At 42.4% G+C, this 20656-nt stretch overlaps 1 protein-coding gene across 1 annotated transcript in view; it reads left to right on the top strand.

Moving 5' to 3' along the window:
• Nucleotides 1-20656, top strand: part of LOC144477148 (agrin) — a 78998-nt gene that overhangs the window by 44551 nt on the left and 13791 nt on the right. The window contains exons 7-13 of the mRNA XM_078194635.1: nt 5337-5466; nt 6231-6464; nt 7052-7348; nt 8030-8179; nt 9344-9604; nt 10170-10316; nt 11194-11430. Of these exons, the coding sequence (XP_078050761.1) occupies nt 5337-5466; nt 6231-6464; nt 7052-7348; nt 8030-8179; nt 9344-9604; nt 10170-10316; nt 11194-11430 (1456 nt within the window). The remainder of the gene's footprint in view (nt 1-5336; nt 5467-6230; nt 6465-7051; nt 7349-8029; nt 8180-9343; nt 9605-10169; nt 10317-11193; nt 11431-20656) is intronic.

The following is a 20656-nucleotide window of genomic DNA, read 5'->3' as shown; positions in this document are numbered from 1 at the left end:
CTACGTAATTTCTAGATGCACTATAATATACTTCGATATCTGCGTCCGCAGAGACGAAAAGAGATTTCCCCGGAGGGAACTGTGATGATAGCCAACTGATCGCATTATAACAGTAAACCTTTGATCGCGAAGCTGTTCAGCTGTGAAATCGGCTTAATTTTTCCGCTGACTCGCGATTACTCTCATCGAATTAATCCTCGAATAGAACTGAAGCAATTAAGCTAATATGTACTTATCAAAGTAAACGTATCATCAGCAGGGGAAGATTGGCCGATTGTGATAGCCGACGCAGAGCACCCTTACAAGAATTTGCAAGACGTTCTTTTGCTCCAAGTAATAGTAAAATTAAAATAAAAATTACCGCAGTCTTCGTACAATCCTTTAACATTTACAGAAAAATTCTGAATGCTCGAAACAATTTCTAAAAAATTATACCATTTTTTTTGTTGACTCTATGTTACAGTGTACTCTATATATATATTAATTAAAAATATTTGCGATAGGGATGATTAACGTAACCCTCTCCTGCCTATGGCAATTGACAGTCCGATCGCAAATTAATCGGAAACATAATTTATTCCACGGTAAAGGATAGCGAGCCCAACCCGGGAAACTTTTTGTTCCTTGAACTCGAAGAGAGAAAACATCGCGCAGGAGGATATACTTGTTTCGAAGAATAACCGATCTACGTTGGAAAGTGTGTAAGAGGGGAAATTACCAGCGTCAAACATAATGAATCATGAAAGATATCAGTCTACACGTTCTCACGCCCAATCTTTGCGTTAAACCCTCCCGTCGTCGTTAGCTAAACTAAAGTAAAATATTCATACGATGATGGATGAGCTGTCTCCCCCCTCCCCCCTCCCTGTACGTATACACGGTGTATCCGAAATCGCGGTGGAAGGCGAGACCAGGGTGATTGCTCACGCAAAAATAAGTCCGGGTTGAAAAGCGTTCGTGCGAGGTTATGTCATTTCACCTAGTTTTATCGTAAATGGACTATCTTTACATAGGATATAGAATCTGTGCTGCTATTTTTCTACTTGCTCTCGCAAATCAGTAGGCTCGCTATATTTATCTGAATTAAATTTCTCCACCACTCTGTCCTACGATAAATCAAATTTTTATTAAACACTTCAGTCCTACATCATGTTCTCTAATTTTCCATACACCCTATATATATGTACACCGTAAAACATGGCCATGGGTACTATCAGAATGATTAAGTAAAAGGAGTGGTCATAGATTAGATCGAGCTGGACGTTATAACGTAATTAACAGTCATTATTTAACGTTTCTTTGCTTTTTGATTGATGCCTCTGTCAAACACGAATGTATGCCTACTAATTAATAAGAGATTAACCATTCGAGCTATTTTTATTTTATCCATCGATCATAAAACGTCCTATATCATTGAACTAAATTTAACAAAATTATATTATCGACAAAAATAAAATTAATTCCTTTATCGATGACACTCCCTATTTTATTGGACTAAATTTAATAAAATTATACTATCAATAAGATTAAATAATTATTAATTTCTTCATCGATAGAATTTTCTTTTCCCATTCTATCCCACGTTTTACAGTAATATTCGCCTAAAAAAAATATAAGAGGTGAAACTACGAGATGCTAAAACATCCCCATTCAATCCGAGCCCCATTCACGACAGTCCCCGCCATCAATACCGAAGCAAGCCAACGCAGAAAATTATATTTACCTGACCCGTGGCTCGCTGAATCCTCAATCGTCGAAAGGAAAACATTAAAAATCGAGAGATAGCGGCTCATCGTTCAGACCCGGCAGATTATAGCGAGAGCGAGAGAGAGAGAGAGAGGGAGACGGCGCTACGCGGGAAACTACCCCCACGAGTCCCAGGGGCGCCTGGAAATTCGTAGCTTCCTCGGGCGGAAGTTAAAGAAGGAAAATAAGAAGAGGAAGAGCGAAAAAGAGAAAGAAAAAAAAAAGGAAACCGGGGGCGGTCTTATCGCGTGTAATCCGCGACGGTTCCGCCGGGTTCCGTCGGAATAAAATTTCCCCGAGCACAAATATTCGTTGGGAATGGAGAGCACGTCAGGGGGCCCCACCCCCACCCCCAGGTCCTGGAGATATCGTTATCCAGGCGGGGAGAGTTCGTCGAAGTCCGGCTTGGGGACACGCGCCGCTTCAGAAATTCACGGATTCGTGGAACGTCCTGCTGACAAAACCACGAACAATTCCCCTCGCCGTCGTCGTCGTCGCCCCCCCCCCCCCCCCCCCCGCCCCCCCCCCCCCCCCCCTCCGTCGTCGTCCTCCATCCTCCAATCGTAGAGACGTCGTCGCGGCCGTCGGTGTCGCCGCGTTGCCGGTCGTTCGGGTAACTGCCGTCTCCTCTTCCTCTCCCTCTCTCCTCCACCTCCTCGGTGCATGCTCCTTTTTCTAAGGAGGAACGGAAAAGTGGTCGGACGTGGCCAAGGCGACGCGGCCCTCGGAGCCATCCAAAATTCAACGGCGACGAGAGGACGTTACAGGACGGTTATGGGACAGGCCGACGCGGAACCATCAACCGGAACGACCGTCCGCGGCAGCACGTGCTATCGTCTCTGCCGGATGCACACCAGGGGGGGGGGGGGGGGGGGAAGGACCGACATTAAGGGACGCGCGCGCGGTCCTCTCTACGCCGCTTGTTCGGCTACGATCTGCTCCTCGAGACCGACCGTCGTCGACACCGTCTACGATCCCCGTGCCACCCGACCCTTAGCGGTATTAACCCTTTCGCAATTCCGTGAGCCGCCATCTTGGCCCGGATCCCGCGGAATTGCTTGGTCAGGGTGACGGAAGCGACGATCGTGTTCGGACTAAGTTCGAGACAGCGATCCGCTGAAATCTCTGGGACGATTTTTAACCGTGCGACGATCTCTTTTTGGTTTTTAAAAGAAATGATAATAACCCTTAATCTTCGTAAGGGTGGGAATATTGTTTATTATTTTTAAAATTTGATATATTAAGCACCGTGGAGAAGATAACGTTGGAACGAATTCTTTTCTGTATTTTTTTTTTTGGTGTAAGGGACAGTGAAGGGTTGGGGTGGAAATATTTATTATTTTCGTAATTTAAAATATTAAGTACCATGGACAGGGGTTTTGGTATTTATTTAGACGTTTAGAGATTATTTAAAAATGTTAAGGGGTTGATGCAACCCTGCGGAGTAGTTCTGGGGATAATATTAAATTGATCTAAGCTTATATATTTCTTAAAATTGACGAACATATCTGTTATACCAAATGTTTATAAGAATAGACGCACCCCTTTTCCGCCCACGGGATTTTCGGCGAAACTCTCGTCGCTGGTTGCGCCGCGCGAGTATTAATGGCACGACGCGTCGAGATATAATGGACCCGGCAATTTCTCCAGCCACGTTCGCAAGGCCCGCCATGACATTTCGCGAGCGCCGCGGAACGCAATTTACCGCCGACTTCGGCCTGACCACAGATCTACACTTTGCGCGCAGTCAGATTGACATTGCCTCCGTTCGCTCTCTCGTGACGACAACGAGGCGCTCGCAGAGAGACAGAGAGAGAGAGAGAGAGAGAGAGGGAGAGAGGGAGGGAGGGACGAAGGGTGGGTCGCCCCGGGAAATGTTGCCGGCTGATTGCGATGCATCAGCGTAATTCACGGTATATAAGATCGCCGGTTGTCGCTCGCGTTCCCATCTTAAACGCGAAATTACATCTTTCTCGCATGGACGCACAATGTTCCGGCGAATTTGACGCGTCAGCGTTCCAAGGGAACAGAGCGAAAGGGGCTGGATTCCCTAGCAAAGGGGGAAGGGATCTCCAAGCAAAAGGGGGGAAGGGGATCACCGAGCAAAAGGGGGGAAGGGGATCGCCGAGCAAAAGGGGGGAAGGGGATCGCCGAGCAAAGACGAGAGAGGATCGAAAAGTACCGAATCGCGGAGGCGCGCGCGGTGAGAAAGAGGAGTCGGCAGAGGGGTTTAGGGGGGGCATTGTTTGAACTGCAAACGAGGAATATCGGCACCGTCCCAGCCGCCCTTATAGTTTCCTCCTCCCCGCCACCCCCGCCTCGACCACCCCCATAGACCGGCGTAATTGTCTTCGGAATTACGGGGCGGAGAGAAAAGACGCGCGCGAGCCACCCGAGTGAGAAGTAATTAAAATTACTCACGGCGGGATGCTCCTTCTTCGATTCCTCGCTACAATCACTTCTCCCGGCTACGGATACTATCTTTCGCTTTTCACTTCGAACAGATTTTTTCGATCCGATTTATTTGTTGTCCAAACTGGCTGAACGATTGGAACAACTATGTATATATTTGTTACACAATTAGGATGCATTTTCATACTGAAACAATTCAAATTGTCGAGCGAATTATTTATTAAATTCAGATACGAAGTTAGGTTAACAGCACTTCCGAGCCTCATAAGCAATTAAAGGGTTGCTTCCCGAAAAATAATTAATAGAGTGGCGAACAGCGTTTGCTCGGGCCTGTATGTACAGCCGATCGAAGCGCGCTTTAGCGCTGCAGCACAGAGCCCGTTATCTTCAATTCGGCGAGACAGCGAGGCCGCAAATAGCTCAGCCTCGAATTCCAATTACATTCGACCGGGGGGATCTCTGGTCGTTACAGGGAATATTGGCGAAACGCGCGGGTTCGCGCGAGCGGACGCGCGGCTGCCTCGTTACACGGCCAGCGAGAACGCTCGCGGCCGGAACGGCGCTTCGCGCGCTGCGAACGCGTGCGTGAAACGCGTGTAATAAGCAAACAAAGACCCGGGAGCCGTGTATCGCGGCCGGGCTAATTAAGTTTCGCCCTCTTCCGCCCGTATTATTTTCTCGGCCGGGCCGGGCGCGGGCGGCAGCCGTGTGTGTACGTCGGAGCGACGGGGGTCCAAGCGCGGACGTGACCGGCTGCGCAACAAGTGCGAAACGCGTGACGCTCCCCGTTTTTCCACTTGTTTTCTTTTACGCGAACGCTCCGATCGCAAACATCGCGTTGTTTGTTTTTCGAAAAAAAATATGTCGCGAAAGGGTTGAATAAAATCAAGGCGATGAGGAGCGCTACAAAAATGATTTGGGAATTCTTTCGTTTCGATAAACAATAAAAAGGCGGGATCTATATTTGTAAAATTGTTGTTAGCAGAATTATTGTTCCATGTTTAGAGAATTATTGTTCCATGTTCAGAGAATTATTGTTCCATGTTTGGGGAATTATTGTTTCACGCTCGTAGAATTATTGTTTAACGTTCACGAGATGCGGCGGTCGTACGTTTAGTCGTATGTTTATTTAAACGTTTCTCGAGGCATTAATCCCGCGGCTCCCTGTTTTGCTGCAGGGGAAAGAACCGGCGGAAGCGGAGAAGGTATGCGGCTCAGACGGGAAAACCTACGCCAATGAATGTTCAATGAAGGTGGCCTCATGTAAATCTCAGACCCAGATCTCCGTCAGCTACATAGGAGATTGCGGTAAGTCGTCTAAACTATGCATCGATGCGTCTAAACTATACACGAGCCAGCCGGGGTCCTTTATGAATTCTTACTTTCAATGATTCTCGACGATACTCGCTGTTAAGATACACTGTTTCTCGATGATTTTGCAGAATAAAACAGTCATTTAATTTATGTCAACTTGATATTGTATACTATTTTTTGTGCTATTTAGTTTGCATTTTTATATCATGTGCTAGTATGTTATAGCACCTTTTATGTCATTTTGGTATATTATAGTACCTGATATACTATTTTTATAAAGTACAATATTATATGCTATTATATCAAAGCTCAATAGCTCAACGAACCCCTTACACTAACTCTTATTTAATAGCCACGTTAATCAATACATCGTTGTTAATAAATTTCCAGAAGAAAATTAACATTCTCGAACATTCTTTAACATTAAAAAGAGACTCGAAATCATTTAAGTACAGTCTTCCAAAGAAACATTGCATTTTAAAAACGCGTACATTTTCCTGCAAGGGTATTACCAACCCCCTATTACAAATAAATTCAAACAGAAGAAAATCTTCTAAAATTCTTTACCACTGAAAAAAAGCCACCGGATAATTCAATCACAGTCCTCCGAAACGGCATTTTAAAGAAGCGTTCGAATATTTTCTCGCTAGAGGGAGGGGGTTAGTATTTGCGCAACAGAGAATTCCGACGACGGGCTGATTCGACCGTATTGTATCCCGGCGACGGTAACAAAGGGACAAAACGGTATTCTTTTTCAGAGCTGTGCGCCCGCGTCGAGTGCGAATACGGGGCGCACTGCATGGCGGGCGTGTGCGTGTGCCCGGAAGAATGCCCGGAGACCACCGAGAAGCCGGTGTGCGGCAGCGACGGGAAGAACTACCCCTCGGAGTGCGAGCTGCAGAAGGCGGCCTGCGGCAGGGATCCGAAATTGCCGGTCTTGCACGTGATATTTTACGGCGACTGCGGCGACCGATTTGCTGTGGCAGCACTGAGTACGTTTACTACAACGTTTTACAACGAACAACCACCTTCCGTGATCCACCTACGACTGTCTTACGATAAACTCGTGGCGAAAGTTTCGCCGCGACGTCGATATTTCATAGAAAAATAACAGCTGAAAATTCTCTAACAAAATATTCTGCTACTAAGACTGACTCGATGCTATACTGGGGAATTAACCCTTTGAGGTCGCAGTTTCAGTCATCGAAGCTATTTATTTGCCTTTTTTATTTTTACATTGAAGAATTAATTTTCAGATTAATTTTTAGATTAAAGAATTAATAAATTATGTTTCCCTTCTCGATATTTTATATCATGTAATAATATTCAATGAAAATTAATTCCGACTAGCTTACCGCCTATAAATAAATTTAAAACGACCGCAAAGGGTTGAACAATAATTTGGTGAAGGTGAACGACTGAACCATCTTACAAACTTGTGCTTAACCTGACACAAGCTAATATAAAAATTCAAAGAAATTTGTCAAATAATAACTTAGAACCACCCCATAGCAAACCAACGAAGCTTAACTAACAAATGCTAACCGCTCCACCGTTCCCGTTACCGTTTCCTTAACAGCGACGATGTCGACGCCGGCGGTGATTCGATTGGCAACCACCGCGGTCGACGTGACGAACACGCAGGGCCGCGAGGACTGCAAGAACATCAACTGCGACTTCGACGCTACCTGCGAGCTTGGCCCGGACAACTATCCCAGGTGCAGCTGCAAGTTCGACTGCGCCTCGATCTCGCCCGAAAACATGCGACCGGTCTGCGGCAGCGACCTAAGGATCTACCCGTCCCTGTGCGCCATGAAGATGGAGGCTTGCCAAAGGCAGCAGGATCTAAGACCTAGACCCCTCGACCTTTGCCAAGGTTCGCCGCCGCGCCAAACTTACCGTCGATTCTCGCACTCCGCCTAATTGCTTCGACCGTGGCGAACTTACTTTCAAACCGGCTTAATTGTTTCATACCGTGTCCCACCCACCACTCTCCCGTACCGGCGGTCCGCGTCCTCGGCTAATGGCTTCATGAGTGGCTCACCCCTTACCGCGAGCGTGCTGTTGCGATGCTTTCTGGGCTTTTTCACCCGATCCTCCTTTGTTGTATTTATTTTAGATGGTGGTTTGGTTATTTTAGAATTTTTCAGATTGTTTTAGGTGTTTTTATGCTTATCTTTTGGTATTTGGATATTTAAATATTTATTTTGGATATTTAGATATTTATTTCAGACTTTTAGATTTTATTTCAAGTATTTAGATACTTATTTTTGATATTCAGATATCTAAATATTTATTTTAGATATTTAGATATTTATTTGAGACTTCTAGATTTTATTTCAAGTATTTAGATGTCTATTTTTGATATTCAGCTATTTAAATATTTATTTCAAATATTCAGATATTCATTTTAGATACTCGGACCTTCATTTGACATTTTTAAATATTTATTTTAGATCGCTCAATAAATATTTATTCTAGATCATTAATAGCGTAGATTGTAGATGCGCGTGAAACGTATAAAGTACATTTGAAAAACTTCCATCTTCTGATACAGGCATGGAAGTGAAGCCCTGTAATGGCGACCCCCCGATTGCGGACGAAGAAGGTAAAGAATACGATTGCGGAAACGGACCGGAACGAAGAGACTGCCCAAGTAACAGCTACTGCCACCAAACCACGCGAATCGCTCGATGCTGCAGAAAAGGTCGGTTTCCACTGAATTGTTTCATTTATAACTCTACGTTTTCAAAAGGTTGAAGAAAAACAAAATTAATTGAGGATCTAAAAATCTAAAGATCTGAATCTGGAGATCTAAATGTAGAAATCTAAATCTAGAAATCTAAATCGAGAAATCTAAATCTAAAGATCTAAATCTAAAAATCTAAATCTAGAGATCCATCTAAAATTTAAAAGTCCAAATTTAAAAATCTAAATCTAAACATTTAAATCTAGAGATCCATCTAAAATTTAAAAGTCCAAATCTGGAGACCTAAATCTGGAGATCTAAATGTAGAAATCTAAATCTAAAGATCTAAATCTAGAAAACTAAATCTATAAATCTATGAAAAATCAAAAAATCCAAATGCAAAGATCTAAATCCAGAAAATCTATCCAAAATCTTCAAATCTATATCTAGAAATCTATGACTTTGTTTTTCCCTCCGAATCTTGCATATTATTTACGCATAAATCTCTCTATGTATATTCCACGTATAACACGTATAACAATGGAGTATCCCGAAAAACACGGCTCGCGGAAAATTCCGCACGTTATTGCATAATCATTTAATCGGTCCATCATGCGCCGCGATAAAACATAAATTTTCTTGCGGGATCGATCGTACGCAAACTGCTTATATGTAAATTGAATTTTGCGCGGTCGTTCGCGGGGTACCAATAACACCTGTTCCACTGTATATCCATAAACATGTTGATATTAATCAGGCGCGCCACGTTTGATTCCGTTTCTCGTTCATGTTACATTTAAACCGGTCGAAGCGACCCGGCCGTGCCGTAATTATGACAATTTAGCGAGCGGCTCGATGATCGAGATGATAAATCAACAGAGTGACGCCAAAGTTCTCGCATCTAATAATTCGGCAAATCGACACGTTTTTAATCATTAGAACGATGAGCTAATAGATCGATGTTAATATAACTATAATATCATGTAGTATATATAAAATAATAATATAAATATATAATAATAATAATAATAATAATAATAATAATAATAATAATATAATAGTAATAATACGTTTAATGCTTTGAAGATAATGAGATGCTTTTAGATATTAGAATGCTAAGCTAATAGACTGATATCAATATAATAATAATATAGAAACGTAAACGTTAATTCTGGGCCCCAGCTCAAGAAACCCAAGTGGTGAAATGCTCGGACTCGTGGCACGGTTGCTGCCCGGACGGGAAGACGGCCGCGCGCGGACCGAACGGCGCCGGTTGCCCAAGTTTGTGCAACTGCAACAGGTTGGGCAGCGTATCCGACACCTGCAACCCGGAGACCGGCCAATGCGAGTGCAAACCCGGCGTCGGCGGCCTGAAATGCAACAGCTGCATGCCGGGCTATTGGGGGCTGCTCAAGATCAGCGAGGGCAATCAAGGATGCATACGTAAGAACTTCTGTGCAACTCGGAAACATGCGCCTTACGCGCAGCTTAAACATACTTAAATATACCAGCTTAACACGTGACTGTATTATATGTACATGTGTAACGGACTTATTCGAAGGATTTAACACTGTTTTTCTTTGTTATAGATTGTTAAATTGTTTGTTGTATTGTGCGTTTTTATCGAGGTTTTATATCGTGCAGATCGAAGTCAAAATGCTTTTTTCTTTTTTCGTTTAGAAATGAAATTCGTCGTTCCTTTTTTTTCTAATTAAATTCACTCTTTTGTAAAACAAATATAATCTTTAAAATTTAATTCACCGTTTGGTAAGGTTAATAAATTTTTTTAATTTTAATTCACTGTTTTTGGTAAGGTGAATAAATTTTTTAAAATTAAATTAATTTGTTAGAATTCGATTCACTACTAAAATCCATTATAAAATTATCGAAAATTGAAGGCGAACAAAATAAAAAATTTGATTAGAAAAATACTGAATATGACTTTGTCTCATGTGATCCAATTTTTTATTAAACAAACTTCATTAAAGCTTGTTGTCTGTTGCTTCAGCGTGCGGCTGTTCGCTGTTCGGCTCCGTCAGGGAGGACTGCGAGCAGATGTTGGGCGTCTGCATGTGCAAACCGGATATACGCGGCCACAAGTGCACAATGTGCGCTGATCACAACAGTATATTAACGCCGACCGGTTGTTACGCAGGTATTGTACGCTGCGAAGGGAGTGCAACTCATTTATGAATAATAATTCACGCTCTCTGAAACCATCTCGGAGAATTTCGTTTCGTTAATTATAACGAACAAATTGACATGCGCGCATTTACAGAGACGAGATAAAACAGTGTACAATTAAGAAAAATTTAAAGAGAGGGGTTGATCTACCCTCAGGCTTCGAAAAATGAAAAATTAACAAAAATTCTTAGAATTACAGAGTAAATTTCAATATTTTTATCGAGGCTTTAGAAAGTAGTTTAAATTATTTGAAGTCATAGAAGTTATTAACAAAGTTGTGAAAAAATAGAATAGAGTGATAGATGATTGAATTTCTGTTGGAATAAAAAATTGAAAAATCGAGAAAAATAATGACACATTTATAATTGTATATTATAAATTGTCATACCATTTACAATTGTATATAAGCAATTATAAATGTATAATTATTCTTCCTCGACCTTTTTATTCTAACCGAAAAATTACAATTACTGTCTCACGCAACCCCTCTTAATCTGACTTCAATTATAATTATATTATATATTATAAATATATAAAAATTATATATTTTAAAATTCGATAAAAATCTGGCAATTTTCGACAACTTAACACTCTTTCTTTACCTTCCTACACATAGTTTTCTAATATTCCAAGACATTAAATACTACATTCGCCACATTTCACCCCTGAAAATTCGATTTCACCTAATAAATTTTATATTGCCTAAATAACAAATCTCGCCCCGTCGCGATTATTTCCCGGCAGGCGTGATCGATGCCTCGTCAAAGTATTCCCCGGTCCGATCCGTAATCGATGACGCGCGCACACACACACGGCATTCCGGCGTTAATGGTCGCGTCTGCTTGCAGCGGACACGATACCGCCGATACCGACGTCCTGCAACAAGCTGGAATGCTATTCCGGCGCCCACTGCTCGGAGATCGGTGGCCCGCACTGCGAATGTCTGTCGTCCTGTCCATCGGACATACCGTTGGTCCCGGTTTGCGGCACCGACGGCCAGACATACGACAACGAATGCGAGCTAAGGCTCTACGCTTGCCGCCACCAGGCGGACGTGGTCACGCAGGCGTTCGGCCACTGCAAAGGTGGGTTCACAGAGCGCACGCCGTACAGGCCGCCTTATATTCTGCGTTACTAATCGGCCGAATGAGAACAAAATATAAACCATGGGCGGCGAACAACTTTTGCCCGGTGCTTTTGCACGGCAACATTTCGTTCGCCGTCGGCCAACTGCATCGGATATTGTCGAAATCATGGTTGATCGCGCCTAACTCGTACACGTTTCCAGCTCGTCGATGACCACACGTATGCTCGCTGCTTCATCGGTACAGAGATCGACCTCTCAAATTATAATATTTCTTTTTTCTTGCAATGGATTTTGATATTTATTACAGCTGATTCACGATGTCGGGTTTCTTTGTAGAGAATAATCGCTGCTCCTGGAAAGTTCTGCGTTTTTCCGAGGTTTCAGGTGGTGGATATCTTGTCAGAGATTCTGTTGGCAAAATATAGTTTATCTTTATTAACCGTAGAAAATAAAATTGTTTTCTGATTTTACTGAGATTTTTAGCTTTAATCTTTAGGGTAAGTTTTAATTTTAAATGCATCGAAATGCATCAATTATTTCTATTAAATATTTATATATAAATTCTTTAGGAAATTATTATTTTGAAAGGATACCAGCAGTAATTGTTTCTAATAAATGAAATAGAAATTTTTATTCTTTCCTTAATAATTTTTAATATTCTTGTCTGTAACTTCCCTGAGCCATTTTACTCGAACTAGAAAAGAAAGAGATATATATAAAATTAATAAAAATGAAAGAACTTTCTAGCGGACCAAGCGACGTTTCTCGAGGATTATTTTACAGCGTGAACAAACTCTGTCGCCTATGAACGGAGTCATAGAGATCGAGAGCAACGAATACAATGAAGCAATGTTAACGTTAGACGATCGACGAAGTTTGTCGTGGATCGCGTCACATGTGGCGGTCTAAAACGATTCCGAGGGTTTACATAGAGTATCCTCTAGGCTAGTACTATAGTATGTTCATAAAGGCTCACGCGTTATTTAGAAACCGTGCGGCGCGTAGGTGGCGTCGCAAGAATTCTCGCGGAGCTCTCTCGACGGTGCCGCTAGGTCTAACAAAACTAACAAAAACTAAACACACACACGAAAACCTGTTCCTTTGTATGTCCGTTCAGTGGTAATAAACTTATCAAATTTCTACTAACCTTGTACAGCATATATATATCTGTGTTTGTAACCCCCCACGCCCGCCGCTTTGCTTGCTTTCTACGTTCTACGCTACCAAATCAATAAATCATCCATTTCTTTTAAAACGAAATCAAATTTAATTCTTCTGTTATCAAAGTTGAAAAGTAGGTGAAAATGTCAAAAGAAAGGAAAATTGTTTGGTACTGTCAGGGGAAATATTAAGAACAAATCAGCGCTGGTCAACGCGGCATGAAAAGAGTCGTGGTGTAAAAGGGTTAACTGTGTTATTGTTCAAGACGACGGCCGACGAGAAAGGAAGCAAAGCGAGTACTAACAAATAAAGTTTCTCCGACAGTTCACGATGCGATAGAAACAAATTCCCGGCTCGCAATTTTCTCGGGCGAGCAAGAATATTTCAATTTTCGAGGAGTATAACTTTTCCGAAAAACGCGCGTGCACGGTGTTTTTCTGTTTCGCAAAAGCGCGCGTGCACGACGCGAAACCAAATACTGCTGCCCGCGATTTAAACTAGCGTTTCACCCAGCTCCGATCGATGTCTAAAAACACGGCCACTCTTTTTGAAAAAAAAAAAAACGGGCTGCCCTCTCTCTCCGTTGCAGCTTTATATATAATTTCGAAGCAGCTCCGTTGCAAATTAATTCCCGGGGTTTTTTTTTTTATGAATTTCGTAGCGGCAATAAAAATCTGCAACAGTCACCGTGAAATAAAAGCTGCGATCGAATTCGGGCGCGGATTTTATCGTCATTTATATATTTATTTATATGGAAATTGTTGTCGAGGAAATTAGAGTTTATTTTATGCTGGTTCCGGTAATTCTTTCGGTGGACATTGCGATTTGTAATATGTTAGTTAACGGAGTCTAAACGATGCAACTGAATCGAAGAGTTTGTTGTAATATCGAGCATATTTTTGGTGCATACTTCCGGCGATACTAATTGTGAATTACTGTCGCGGCGTTGACGACGACGTTTCACATAGCGTGGTAAGTGATGTTCTGGATTATTAACAAATTATTAAATGTATAAATAATAGAACAACGAAGTACCATCGGTGAGGATCATATATAGATATAAGAGAATTTATAGAGCACCATGACACGTGATAATTATAGCAATTTTTATCCTAAAGTTGGATAAAAGGAATGACAAATATTTTTCTATAATTAAAATTTCCAAAGTAGATAAGAATATCTAGCAAATTATTATTTTATTTAGCTTTTTGATATTTTTTCGAGATTGAAGCTATTATTTCAGAAGTTTATGATCGGAGAACTAATTCATTTCCAAGCGTAGTAATTTTGTAGTTTTCGGCCGGTAGTGTGTGGGACGTGAATATCCACTTTATCGTTTCCGTGTCTCGCAAGCGATGAAACATTCTATGTACAGATTTGGGTTAGACATGTCAATAGTATCTGGTGGCTGTGTCGCTTGTTCACACCAAAGTGTCAGGGATTTAATCCCCAGATACAGAGGGTAACTCAATATTCAATATTCAATAGCTTTACTATACGTACGTCATCGAACGGCACGTCGCGAAATTACGAGGGGGATGCTGCATAGCGATACTAAGAAACGATCGTTTCGATCTAACACGATTAAAACGGTAAAAGTGATAATCGACGGAAAATAGGGCTTGTCGAATTTAGTACAGAAATAGGAGCTTTAAAATTTAATGGAATATTTGTAGAATTCGGTAGATAATGGTACTTATAATAGATTTAATAGAAAATGGTACTTATAATAGATTTAATAGAAAATGGTACTTATAATATTTAATACATAATGGTACTTAAAAAATTCAATTTTCGATTTATAAAATATAGGAAATTTAATAGAAATCTATATTTATTTTACAGCTCATTATTTCATAGATTATTAATCTGCAAATACAAATTACACTATTTGGTAAAAGACAGCGGTCTTTTTTCCTCTTGTTTATTTTAAGTGCAAGTGAAATCATTAAAATTAGAAAATATATACACTACTGAAAAATACAGTATTAATAGTTATATACATTAAGAACGATCATTTTCCAAAGGAACCTTAAGGTAACCCTTAAAGTAACGCGAGCCTCTCAGCATTTTTCACCCCCTAATCAATCTCTTCGGACAGCGTCCAAAAAATTCGCGAGCTTGTCCAACTAATGCACAAAACATGTGAAACAATAATTATCAACCCCTTGCCATTAACATGTCAGAATCGTAGATTTTTTAATAATAATCCCTTAATCACAAACGATGTTTGATTTTCTTAAATCAGAATTAAATTCAACCCCCCTCGTCGTCAATAATATAATCCTTAAAATAAAATAAACGACGAAGTTTCTTCCTCTTCTAAAAACTTATTAAAATCTTCATAGTTCTAATAATTATTGAACCCTGTAACACAATAATTATTAACCCTTTGCCGTCACCGTAGTCTCTCAAATCAGAATCGTAAATCTTAAAGCAAACGACAAAACAGTTTCTTCCTTTTAAAAAAATGATTAAACCTCGACGAAGTCAGAGTTCCAAAGAAAATATCACGGCAAAGGGTTAATCCGGCGAAGAAGCACGGTAAAGCAGACACCGTCCCCCTCCGGGGAGAACCGCGTCCGTTCGTATCCTTCGGGGACCGACGTTGAACGTCCGTTTTCCCTTGTACAAACGCGAGATCACCCGTGGAAATCGAACAATAGGAATTTAAAGAGGCGGCCCTCCGCGCGCGAGCAGGATCCGTCGGGAACTTCCTTCGTCCTCCCGAGGGTGCGCTATCTCACTCGTAGGTAAATTCCCGGGGAAAGTTGGCGACGTTAACTCGCGAAACTAAGCGGGGCGTCGGTGGATTTAACTAAATCACCGTCGACTGCCGGCGAAGTCTCGTCTTAAGTGGTCCCGGTGAGATACGCCCGAGAGTCTTGAACTTAACATCGCGGCCCCCACCCCCCCTCCTCCTTCGAAGAATACGGTAACCGGTGAGAAGGGGTGGTGGTCCCCCCCTCGGGCCGTTAAAGGGGTCAAAATAAATTAGCCCGACTTTCCCGATCGAATGCTTTTTGATACCTATAAATCCAATTTCGCCCGTGGGGGGTTCTCGCGATCCCCCCCTTCGCTCTCTCCCTCTCCTACGGTTTTTCTCGGGAAAACCAACCCCCCCTGAATCCGAGCTGTATCCGAGGGCCGCGATAAATCTGTCGGAACGACCGGAGGCAAACAGTTCCGCATAGCTTCTCGATCAGTTTTTCCGAGTTCCCGCGAGAACTTATTGGCCGAAAGTTTTCAACCTCCTCTCTCCCTCCCCTCCGCCGAATGTTTCCACCACTCGTTTCACTTGGACCAGTTTCCGGCGAACTTGGTTACGTCGTTCCCCCGTTCTGTAAGGGGATCCTTCTATAAGGATCCGTGTGTACTTATCGAGGTCGGGCTTGCTAATGGGATTCGAACAGAAATTGGCGGTTCGTTGTGCCCGGGGAACCGCGTCAAAGGGAAACGCCGTCGCGACGCTGGTCCGTGGCTCGAAGTTCGGGGATGTGATCGCCGTTTGTTGCGCGGCCCTCGCTCATTCGGGGGAGTTTTCGGGACCCGACGTAACCGGTATCGGTTTATTTGTCGCTGTTTATTGGCGGAGAAAGCGCGTTAAGCAATTGGCTGTGTTGGCTCGTTTGTAAGCGAATGTATGAAAGTTTTGGAAGAGTTTGCTGACAAGTCGATGTATAGTAAGTTGAGATAGTTTATATTAATTTAAATATTATTGTAGGGTGTTGTTGAGTATTATTATATTTTTATATAGTTATAGCAGAGTTAATAAAATAACAGACCACTTTTTCTAAAGCTAATAATCGATTAAATAAACTGGCGAACAGTCGAAAACTATAGCAAATAGCCACTCCAACAGTAATTAAAAGAAACAGCTTGAACTTAAAACATAAAAAGAATCGATAAAGTATAAATTTAATTCTTATAACGCTTACAACCAACGCTTAACTAAATTAAACGATATAATAAATCATAAATGTTAAAATAAAAATTGAGAGCACGCGTCTATATTTCTCTTTATAAATGTTTTTGCTCTATTTATCGGAAAGTATTCAATTTTTCAATATACCGTGGACAGATTGAATCCACCGGGACAGATAACGAGTGAAAGCATATATGTACAGCACATTGTGCAAGTATTTTTGGTAAAAGAGAAAATCGATACCGCGATGCTTTCTGCTCTCGGTCGCGGGATCTGATAACGGTAGAGATGCCCGCGCGTTAACGTCGATAGCGAATCGCGACCGAAACAAAGGAATGTCCAGGACTCGTGGCAAAACTGTCGGTATAATAAAAAGAAAAAAAACCGGGGAAAATCCATCGCCGTGTATATTTTCGGGCACGTTTTTTTTGATTCCGCGACGTTGTCGAGTTATTAAAATATGATGAAAGTGCCGCAGAAGTATAGAGGTTGCGGACTGAAAGCCATTGGAAACGGACGATCTCGAGCGAATAATGAAATAGGAATGGAAAAGCGTGGTTCGATGAACGCGATAGATTAATAAAATTGTTGCAAAGATGATAGTACGACAAAATTATTGCTATATGTGTGTTGCGAACTTTTGGAGAGTTTCGACGTTTTGTCCGAGAATGGCGACATTTTGGACGAGCCAGGGAACTTTGTTAATTGTTTAACGAGGTACGTATTTTTTACTGATGAAACATCCTTAAAAATTATTCTATAGCAATTACCATGTTTTAATGCGTAAGCGAGTGACGGAGATCTTTCTTGAGATTTATTTCCGATTGCAAAACTGAGAATAATATCTGCATTTATATTGTGAACATAATTTAGATAAGTACTTTATAATTCGAAATAATTGAAAGAATTCAAAGCAATTCGAATCATTCGAATTAATTACAGCAATTCCAAATAATTCGCTGCAATTCCAAATAATTCTCTACAATTCCAAATAATTCTTTACAATTCCAAATAATTCTCTACAATTCCAAATAATTCTTTACAATTCCAAATAATTCTCTACAATTCCAAATAATTCGCTACAATTCCAAATAATTCGCTACAATTCCAAATAATTCTCTACAATTCCAAATAATTCGCTACAATTCCAAATAATTCGCTGCAATTCCAAATAATTCTGAATTATCCAAAATAACTCGAATAACTCAACCAGCCAGAAAATGCAAAGGGCGCAAAAGCGCGTATCTCCACTAAACGATGAAATATTTTCCAACGGCGTCGCAGGGGGGCGAAACTTCCGCGTGGCCGTGTAATCGATTCCGCGCGTAAACAAGCGACGGTAAAACATTAAAATCCGTGGAATCTGCTTGGTTAAAAGTAGAAGACGCGCTCGCGGAAACGGTGGAATATATTCGTCGCAGCGAAACCTTTCACTGAAATCAATGTTTACGAAGTATACGAGATCGATCAAAGCTACCCCCAACCCCCTTATACGCCGGTATTACTAAAACGGTCTTGCTCGTTTTCCCCGTGGAGAAGAGTTCGCCCCGTTACTACGCGGCCGATGCAGATTCGGTCCCGGCCGGGCGCGGCCGCCGCCGCCAGGAGCTCGCGACGAGAAGGAAAACCGCTACCCTCCCCTTTCTGGCGAAGGAAGAAACTCGGTCGCCGGAGGGAAAAGAAAAGACATTTCCGGCGGAGGGGGCGCGCGCGCATCCGCGCGGGGGGCCGCGCAAGTATTCCCGCAGCCGACGGGAAAGTTTCGCGAAACGAAACGTTGGAATCTATTAAAGTCCCCGGGCCGGTACCCTCCGTAACCTTTCACCCCTTATTTTCGATTGCTCAGCCCCTTCGACAGGTCCCGCGGTGCCCCCGCCCGCCGACCGTCGTCCGTCCGGTCCTCGAAGTCAATCTCTTAAAAAGTTCTGCTGCTCTTCCTCCTCCTCCTCTTCTTATTCTTCTTTTCCTCCCTCCGCTTTCCTCCTACCACTTCTTCTTCTTCTTCTTCTTCTTCGTTCGCCTTCCTCGAGACGAGTCCAACAGAGTCAAACATAAATCAGATTACTTCGAGCTCGCGAGTCGACCCCCTCCGAACCCTCCCCTCCATCTTCGCGAGCCTCTCTCTACGCGGACGATTCGCTACACGGCGGATCCCGTCTCTTCGTCTGCCCGGTCTATCTCGCCACGTTTCCCTCCGTAGCGTCGCGTCTCGTCGATCTTTCCTCGTGCGACGAAACGAATACAACCACCGCCGCGCGGCGACCACTGCTTCGAGGTACAAAGCTGCGTCCGATTTCTTCCGAACTTTCCCTTCTCGTCGGATATCCTGTTTGGGAGCGGAGACACCTTTGACGACCTTGATGCACAGGGTGCTATGGGGGCTGTATGTACAGGCTGCGTTCGAATGGCTTCCATGGTGGAATATGTTCTTTGTAGAAGGGACGAGCGATTGAAGATTTTTTGAGATGTCTGTAAGCTGTCTACGGGGTTGTTTAAATAAGTTTTAATTAGTTGTTCCAGTTGTATTTTTGAAAATAAACGGTAAATTTTCATTATAATTGAAAGAGGTAAATAATTTGTGTTTTTGTACGGTTTTGTCCGAGTACGGAATTTAAACGGATATTTTTACGGATATTTAAACGACGCATTTCAAAGATTATTATTAATTTTATTTTGTGTGTTGTGTTGTATGATTCAATTTATTTTATATGCAATTCAATTTATAAAAGAACAGTAAATAAACTTGTTCTCTGGAAAATATTTCAAGATTATCGAAACTATTTTTGCCTCCCGCAACATCGATATCTGGCCGCTTTCTTTCCACGGATTTTTAGGTTAGCTTGTTCGCGGGTGGACGGTTAATGTAGCGTGAGAATATAATGGGCAGGATTTGAATGACACACGCGATCCGTTTACCGATTATTGATGAATCGCCCGGAACTTTTTGGTAAGCCGAAACTATATTATAAATATTAATACTCTAGCAATCGATGGCCAACAAATCGTCTTTTAACCTCAATTGGGGGGCCAGTAAATCAATTGTCATAGCAATCAATAATTTTCTATATATTATTCAGGTATTGCTATATAATTACTTAAATATTAGATACCTTTCACAGTGAACAAATTAATTAAAATAAATAAAATAAATGGCCGATAAAATTAGCTTACCTCTCGCGACGAATAAAATAAATCAAATAAACAACCTTTAATTTCAATGCTATAAAAATATAAAAATCATGAAACGATATAAATCGTTAAAAATAATTAAACGAAAGCCGCGCGTCGCCATTAAATACCATACCGATCGACGATCGATTCTTCCGGGTCCGCGCGCGAGCGACCGACGTTCCCCGACCGCCGATTAAAACCGTGGGACGAAGGGGGTTGTAAAAGAGGGTTACAAAGGGCTGGTAAACAGCAGAGCGACATCGGGGCGTTGCGTTTGAACTGGCGCTGCAACATTGTTGCGATTCCGCGCGTTCGACGGATAAACGCGGGGATCGGCGGCAGGTAATCGGCGGCGGGCCTACCACCGGGACGCGCCGGCATTCTTTGTAAAATAAACAGGAAAGAGGGGGATGAAATAATGGGAACGGTAACCGGGTGAACGTCGATAAAGGCCAGCGATGAAAAGGCCAATCGCCGTGGCCCCTCGGTCCAAGGAAGAAATTCTCCGAGTTCGTAAATGCCAACTCGTATTTCGCGACTCTCTCCTCTCTCTCTCTCTCTCTCTCTCTCCCGCTCGCTCTTCTCCGCCAATCGGCGAACACTTAAATTGACTAAACCCATTCCCTTCTCCCCGTCCCCCGCGCGCGCGCGCGATCCTTCCGCTCTATTCAGTCGCGCCGACGGTTTCCAGGACAGCAAAATATTGGGTTTGCGCACGTGAAACTGTCGTCTCGAATCGGACAGTTTAAACGAGGAAAAAGTATATTATTAGGTTGCCAAGAAACTTCCCTCGTCCCGCGCGAGCCTTTTCTCCGCCGAAACCATTGTCTTAGAAAGGTATTTGTTGCGCGAGACGGAGGAGAGCATCGTTCTTGGGTGAACAGGGGGAGAGCCGTCGGGCTCGTTCGACGACTTCCGTTCGGGCCACCGGTAATTTTGTCATCTTATTTTTCGTCCGGCTTCGATC

The sequence above is a fragment of the Augochlora pura genome, chromosome 11 (assembly GCF_028453695.1).
Source record: "Augochlora pura isolate Apur16 chromosome 11, APUR_v2.2.1, whole genome shotgun sequence".
Classification (NCBI taxonomy): Eukaryota; Metazoa; Arthropoda; class Insecta; order Hymenoptera; family Halictidae; genus Augochlora; species Augochlora pura.
The sequence above is the reverse complement of the archived record's forward strand: the minus strand, read 5'-3'. Positions and strand labels throughout refer to the sequence as shown.